General features: G+C 48.4%; 1 protein-coding gene across 1 annotated transcript in view; it reads left to right on the top strand.

The window, feature by feature from the left end:
* Window positions 1-965: 965 nt before the first annotated feature.
* The window catches only part of LOC131214149 (cytoplasmic FMR1-interacting protein), a 19,067-nt gene continuing 12,418 nt past the window's right edge, over window positions 966-7,614 (top strand). Inside the window, exon 1 of the mRNA XM_058208524.1 lies at window positions 966-1,322. Within this exon, the coding sequence (XP_058064507.1) occupies window positions 966-1,322 (357 nt within the window). The remainder of the gene's footprint in view (window positions 1,323-7,614) is intronic.

Genomic DNA, 7,614 nt, shown 5'->3' with positions numbered 1-7,614 from the left:
CCGCCGTCACGAGGCTGCTGGAGAGAGCCTGTGATGAGACCATGCCGCGCAGTGCCCAAGGACCGAGGCAGAATAGGCGCCACGTCTACTGGCGGACGTCGGAGATCGCTGAGAAGCGCACCATCTGTGGGCTCGCCCGACGACGCCTGCAAAAAACGAGGGACGTCAGCGACCGTGCTTACCGGGCCGTCGAATACAAGCAGACGAAGCGCATGCTTGGTAGCGCCATCCGGGATAACAAGCGGCGTTGCGCCCGGAAACTCGCGGATTCGGTCGAGGACGACCATTGGGGTAACGCCTACCGAACAGCGGTGGGCTGGTTCACAGGCGGACGCCTGCGCCAAGAGGACGACCACGAAGTGCTGGGACGCATCGTGGACGAGCTGTTTCCACAACAGCCACCGATGGACTGGCCCGATACAGCGCGACCAGAGACTGCTACTGGGGCGATCCGCGGGGTAACGGAGGAAGAGCTGATGGCCATTGCCAGCAGCCTCAGCCCCCGCAAGGCCCCTGGACCCGACGGCATCCCGAACGCTGCCGCAACCATTGCCCTGCGATCATACCCTGCTGTGTTCTGCAGCCTATTCGGACGGCTCCTTGAAACAGGCTCCTTCCCAGAGGAGTGGAAGCAGCAGAAACTGGTGCTGATCCCGAAGCCGGGGAAGCCAGCGGGGCTGGCGCCGTCGCATAGGCTGCTGTGCATGCTCAACGTCCTGGGGAAGGTCTATGAGCGCATCCTGCTCACCAAACTGAACGACCGGCTGGAGGATGACAGCGACGGCCATCCAGGATGACAACGGCGAGCCATCTCTATCGGACACAGTACGGCTTCCGTAAACAGCGATGCACCCTAGACGCTGCCCGGATGATCGTCGAGGAGGGAGCCGACGCGATGCGCACCATGGCAGGCCGCCGTTTGTGCGCACCATGGCCGCACAAACCGTACCGATCCACGCATCTGCATGGTAGTGTCGCTAGACGTGCGCAACGCGTTCAACTGCGCCAACTGGACGTCGATAGGTGCTGCGCTCCAACGGATGCAGGTGCACCCGGAGCTGCTGCGTGTGCTGGGCAGCTACTTCACCGGTCGTACCCTGCTGTATGGAACCAACCGCGGGGTGAAGGCGCGCAACCTCACGGCAGGCGTTCCGCAGGGCTCAATCCTTGGACCGACCCTCTGGAATGTGATGTACGACGGTGTCCTGTCGCTGCCACTTCCAGAGGGTGTGCGGAGTGTCGGCTTCGCGGACGACCTGGCGCTCATCGTGCGGGCTGTCAACGTGGAGAAAGCCAGAGAGGCCGTCGAGGACGCCGTGCGGGTAGTGCAGAGCTGGCTGGAGATAAATCCCTCTCTCTTGCCCGAGAGAAAACGGAGGTCCTCGTCATCAGCAGCCACAAAGGGGGACGGCAGCACACGAGCGTCAACGTCGGTGGCGGGGTTGCCTGCCAATCGAAGCAGCGATCCGGTATCTAGGGATACAGCTGCACGACCACCTGCGCTGGCGACCGCACATCGAGTATGTGGCAGAACGGGCTAGCCAGGTGACGCGAGTCCTTCGGGCCTTGATGCCTAATAGTTCCGGAGCGACGAGTGACAGACGCAGGCTGATTGCGAGTGCGGTAACGTCAATGATCCGATATGGAACTCCGCTATGGGCAAAGCGGCGTTCCGGCCTCGAGATACCAAACAACTGTCGACTCCTGGATGGAGTGCAGCGCAGGCTGACGCAAGCGGTGGCAAGCACGTTCCGCAGTGTTTCCTACAGTGTGGCCACGGCCCTCGCCAGCATGGCGCCCATCGTACTGCTGCTGCAGGAGGACGAACGCTGCATTGGGCGACGATGGCCAGCGATTGGGCAGCAAACGGAGGACACCCATTCACCACCAGACGCGACGGCCCTGCGCAAAAGGGAGCGTTTGCGCACTATCAGCCAGTGGCAAGAGCAGTGGGCGGCGGCGGGGCTAAAACCAGATGCTAGCCGGCATCAACGCTGGACGTACCGAGTCATCCCGGACATCACGCGCTGGGTCAGCAGGAAACATGGACGTGTGGATTTCCACATGTCCCAAGTGCTCTCGGGACATGGATTCTTCCGAGAGTACCTTCACGTAAAGAAGTTCGCACGATCCCGTGACTGCAGCTGGTGCCCTGGTGCCGCGGAGTCAGCGGAACACGTGATGTTTTACTGCCCGCGGTTCCAGCGGGAGACAGCGGAGATGCTGGCAGACGACGGCCGCATCCCCCTCACACCGGACAGCATGGCGAGCGAGATGCTGCGGAGCCCGGAGTGCTGGCAGCGCGTCGCCCGAGCCTGCCGAGCCGTAACGCTGCAACTTCAACAGGCGTGGCGAGAAGAACAGCGCTTGGAGGCTGAGGCTGCGGCCGCGGCTGCGGCTGCTGCTGCGGCGGCTGCTGCAGCAATAAGATAAGTTGGACTTCTGCATAACTTATCCGACAAACACCTCGTTAACCGTGAGGTTAATGACGCTGTTTGTTAACTTGTTAACCGTACGTTCCTTGTCCGGCTGTGCAGAGCAAGAGCGGAGTAGCGACTGACAGCTCCTTGTAGCGAAGCTGGAAACGTCTATACGTCTACATCCGCGGCTTGTGAATGTGACTAAATGTACAACTACTTGTAAATATGTGCTTTATTTATGTATTTATGTAACACATCGCTCAATAAGTTCGCAGGATGACATATAGATGGCGAAACAAATACAGAATCCTTATGACTTTTAGACAGTACCAACCTTCAAACGACATCTGTCAAAGTTTCATGACATTCGGACTATTATTTACCAAGTTACAGTGTGAACAATTCAATCAACTTTTGTAAATTGAAAAAAATGGAAAAATCAGAATTTCGTGTGCTCATTAAGCATTGCTTTGTGATGGGAAAAAATACCGTGCAAACTAAACAGTGGCTTGATAAATGTTATTCGGACTCTGCTCCATCGAGGCAAATGGTTGAGAAGTGGTTTGATGACTTTAAACGTGGTCGTACGAACACCGATGATGCTGAACGTTCCGGTCGCCCAAATTCGGCAGTTACTGGAGAAAACATACAAAAAGTCCACAAAATCGTCTTATCCGACCGCAAATTGAAATTGAAGGAGATTGCTGAGGCCGTAAAGATATCAGAAGGCAGTGTGTTTACCATTTTGCATGAACATTTGGGTATGCGGAAGCTTTGTTCGAAATGGGTGCCGCGTTTGCTAACACCGGACCAAAAACAACAACGAATCGATGATTCTGAGGCATGTTTGGCCCTATTTAACCGTGATAAAAAGGATTTCTTTCGTCGCTACGTCACAATGGATGAAACATGGATCTACCACTTCACTCCTGGGTCAAATCGGCAGTTGGCTGAGTGGACACCAGCCGGTGAAAGCCGCCCAAACACTCTAACTTCTGCTGGCAAGGTTATGGCCTCCGTATTCTGGGATAGCCATGGTATGTTGTTCATAGACTATCTTGAGAAAGGTAAAACAATCAACAGCGAATATTACATGGCATTGTTGGAACGATTGAAGGCTGAAATCGACGCAAAACGACCGCACATGAAGAAGAAAAAAATTCTCTTTCATCAAGACAATGCACCGTGTCACAAGTCAATGAAAACGATGGTGAAAATGAATGAATTGCACTTCGAATTGTTGCCCCATCCACCATACTCGCCAGATTTGGCCCCCAGCGATTATTGGCTGTTCTCGGATCTCAAAAGGATGCTCCAGGGAGAGAGATTTGAATCGAATGAGGAGGTCATCGCCGAAACTGAGGCATATTTTGAAGGGAAAGATAAATCGTTCTACAAACATGGTATCGAAAAGTTAGAGAAGCGTTTGACTGACTGTATCGCCTTAAAAGGAGACTATGTTGATGAATAAATACAAATTATATCAAAATATTGTTGTTTTATAAGTTTATAGCTACGGACTTATTGAGCGATGTGTTATATATATTATCTGAATAAAATGCGATGATACATCGCATTCCTGCCCCCTGTATGCCAGACAGGATCCAGACGGGGGGGAGAAACAGGTTGTTCGGGAAAAAATTTGAAAAGCAACCGGCATGCTTCGGTGGCTGTTTTCTTCAGATGAAAGTAATACAACAACACTTCCCGCAAATGACGCTTTGTTGGCTGGAATTCGCACATGGTTTCGTGTTAATAACCATCTCACAATGGAAAAATTGACAAATGATGCAGGTTTGTTGACAGATGCCTAAGCTTAGCATTTGATGGTTATTTGATGACATTTGTGCCTTCTATCCAACAGTAGAGCCACCTATATGCAAACAGCGGATTTTCATGCATACACCTTATACATCTGAGGAATGAATAAGCCGTAGTATAGAATAGGGGCGTGTGTACGGGATAGAAATCAATCTATCAATATATCCGCAGTAGCAATATATCCGCGTATGCAGTTGTGCTCATTCAAATGCTGAACGAAAAAAGGTAGAAAGTTAACGATAGCCATGATGTTATCATACTGTACTAAAAAGCAAAAAAAAAGTGCAGAAATTAACTTACCTCTTCAATTTCTATTTTCTCTGACCAAAAACACGAAGGTAAACACGTTTGACTTTTCGGTTTTATTAATATTGGGCGGTCGAAAAAGTATTTTCGTATTTCACGATAGGTGCCTTTAGTAGTATCGATATCTCGTGAAGTATTGATCGTGCAGTTGTAAATTTAGGCTCGTTTTAAAGCTGATATTGTAAACTAAAATTATTGTTTGTTCTTTTCGTTTGTAAGTTACAGGTTGTTAACAATAGAGGTCAACGAAAAGAAAATTCGGTACATTTTACAGTTTTTGTCCGCAAAAGGCGAAAATTCAAGCTTCTTCTTCTTCTTTCTCTTCTTTGGCGCTACAACCGCTGGCGGTCTTGGCCTGCACCGGAGACATTTTTTGTTAATATCTCTGGCGCTAACCGTAACAGTTCGTTTTTACGGGCGGGGTTGTTAGCCCCGCGCCAACCCCCCCTTTGTCACGCCGGTATCGGGAATCAAAACCATGGCCGGTTGAGTGACAACCGATCCCTGGATTCGAACACAAACCAGCTGCGGTGACAGCGAAGAGCGTTACCGACTACTCTATCAACGGGGGTAAATTCAAAACTCAAGCTAGAGCGCTGAAATTGTGCATGGTGTTTGTGGTTCCTCGCACAGGCAGACCCGCCGTCGAAAATATCGATAAAAACACAGAAATAATAAAAGTTGATCAACATGTTAACAATCAGAGCATCGGTCAGGAGCTAAAGGGTAACAATCAAATAGTTTTAAACCATTTCGGCAAAGCTGAATTCACAAACCACCACGCTATTTACACCAAAAAACATGATGGATCGAATTTCCATCTGCGCAATTTCTGCGGCCAAACGGAATGAAATCGACCCATTTCTTAAACGGATGGGTACTGGGGATGAGGAAGGGATTCATACGACAATAGTGTGTGAAAATAATCGTGATCTAAGTGGGGTGAAGCAGCTTAACCGGTGGCTAAACCAAGAAAAAGGACTAGGAAGGTTTTATTGGGTATATGGTGGGACTTGAGAGGAGCCGTTTATTACGAGTTGCTTCCATGCAGCCATACACTAAATTCAGATCTCAACTGTCAATTACTGCACCGTTCAAAGCTAGCAATTGACCAGAAACGACCAGAATCGGTCAACGGAAGAGGTTTTGTGTTCCACCAGGACAATGAAATGTTACGCACGTTTTTAATTACTCCTTTTCCGGTCGAATTCCGGGAGCTTGGTTGGGAAGTTTTAATGCGTCCGCCGTACAGTCCGGACCTTCCATTGGGCGATTGACACCTTTTTCGCGCATTACAAAATTTCCTAAGTGATGAACATTTCACATCAAGAAAGTATTGTAAAAATGTATTGCTCGAGTTTTTTGCCTATAACGACTAACGACCCGAACAAAAAAATCGCTCAATTTTTCATTTTTCTAGCCGCGGATTTCGACTCGTGAGATGCCCCCTCTCAGTATGGCGGTTTTACCGCTATAAGCTGAGTTCTGTGCAAATAATAGCGGAAGACTGTATGCGAGGGAGTGCCTTATAGCGGAATCCTGAAGCTTATAGCGGAAGAAATCGTATGGGCGCCGTGAGTGTTTTCCCCTACATTTTTATTCTTTCTTCCTCTCATCCCATACACCCTCTCAATGAACTGTCAAATCGTTCTGCTGTTGTAAACAAAGTGTTGCATTTATTCAGTTTTTTACAACAACGATTTTTGAACAATTGTTTCACTTTTCTATATGGCACTGTTTTTTGGCAAATGTTTAGCACTGCGTTGTCGCTTTCGATATTCCGCTTGCATCGTCGTATCGTTCGCTCCATCGTAATCGTCCGCTGTGTTGTCGGCATTCAATAGCAGGATGACACTTTGTTCCATTTCATGGTCGGCTGAAAATGTAAACAAATGCGGTTTACTTTTACGATTTAGAAGTAAATACCTCTCAAGAAATGCTTCCCGATGCTTAAATTTACTTACCGAAATAAGCAACAGCTTAAAATTCACAATTAAACACTATTTTTACACCGATGATGCTTCGTCGATTTGCTTGCGTCGTTCGTTCTGTGTTCCTGCATGAAACTAAGAGTTTCTAACAGTTTGACATTGGAGTGCCGGACTGGATGCTACATGAGCGTGACAGAGACAAAAAAGTTGTTCGGTGTTGCGCTTTCTTTCTGGCCTTTGGTGAGAAACGAATCGGCGCTCAGATATTTCGTCTCACTATAGAAAATATGAGTGACTTTTTTGTTCGGGGACTTTTGCCCTATTACGATTCTCAAACTTGTTTACGGAACTCATTCGAAAGTTCATCTAAGTTCATTTTGCTATCGCGGCAGTCGATCGACTTTCCGTACGGAAAGGATGAACTTTCCGTGGCGGTAGCTTTCAACTGGATGAACTATTCCTCTGTTATCGAGTACTTTTGGTATCACGAAACTCGTACGGAAACCCAAATTTTACAAACGGATTTCCGTCAACTTTTTGCTACGGAAAGAGCAGCTCTGTTAGGATGTCTTTGATTTTATCAATTAGTTTGTATTGTTTATGCTTCGCAGGGATAGCTAGGTAGGCCGAAAGGATACTGGTGGGTTTTTTTTTTCATACATGTGGTAGCTAATTACCCCGTAAAGAAACTAATTAGCCCGGAAGAAAGAAGGGCAAGGGTAGGTAAGTGTTTTGTATTCCTGTGGTTACCGCAGTCCCGAATAGGGCGGAAAGATACGGGTAATTTTTTTAAATCAATCGCACAAATCAAATTTTTTAAAAGTACGCACATCTGAACTGCCATCTGTTTATGTGTATGTGTGTGTGCAATGTTTACAAAAATGCACCAGAATGGCAGTTCGCACTCGAAGAGCTTGACATGCTTTCACATTTAAGCTTTTTAGCACATTTTAGCACATTTAGCACTCGGAGCGTCTCTAATTGAAACCGTGATCCCGACCATCGAGTTCGACAAACGAGAACGAGAAGTTCACTCGAATCCACCGTACGAGTTCTGTAATAGGGGGGTATGTACGCGAGAGAGACTGACAACCCAGTGAGCAAAATTGAGTGCCGGCCGCTCTTTCAGGTTCATT

Source organism: Anopheles bellator (assembly GCF_943735745.2).
Source record: "Anopheles bellator chromosome X unlocalized genomic scaffold, idAnoBellAS_SP24_06.2 X_unloc_3, whole genome shotgun sequence".
Classification (NCBI taxonomy): domain Eukaryota; kingdom Metazoa; phylum Arthropoda; class Insecta; order Diptera; family Culicidae; genus Anopheles; species Anopheles bellator.
The sequence above is the reverse complement of the archived record's forward strand: the minus strand, read 5'-3'. Positions and strand labels throughout refer to the sequence as shown.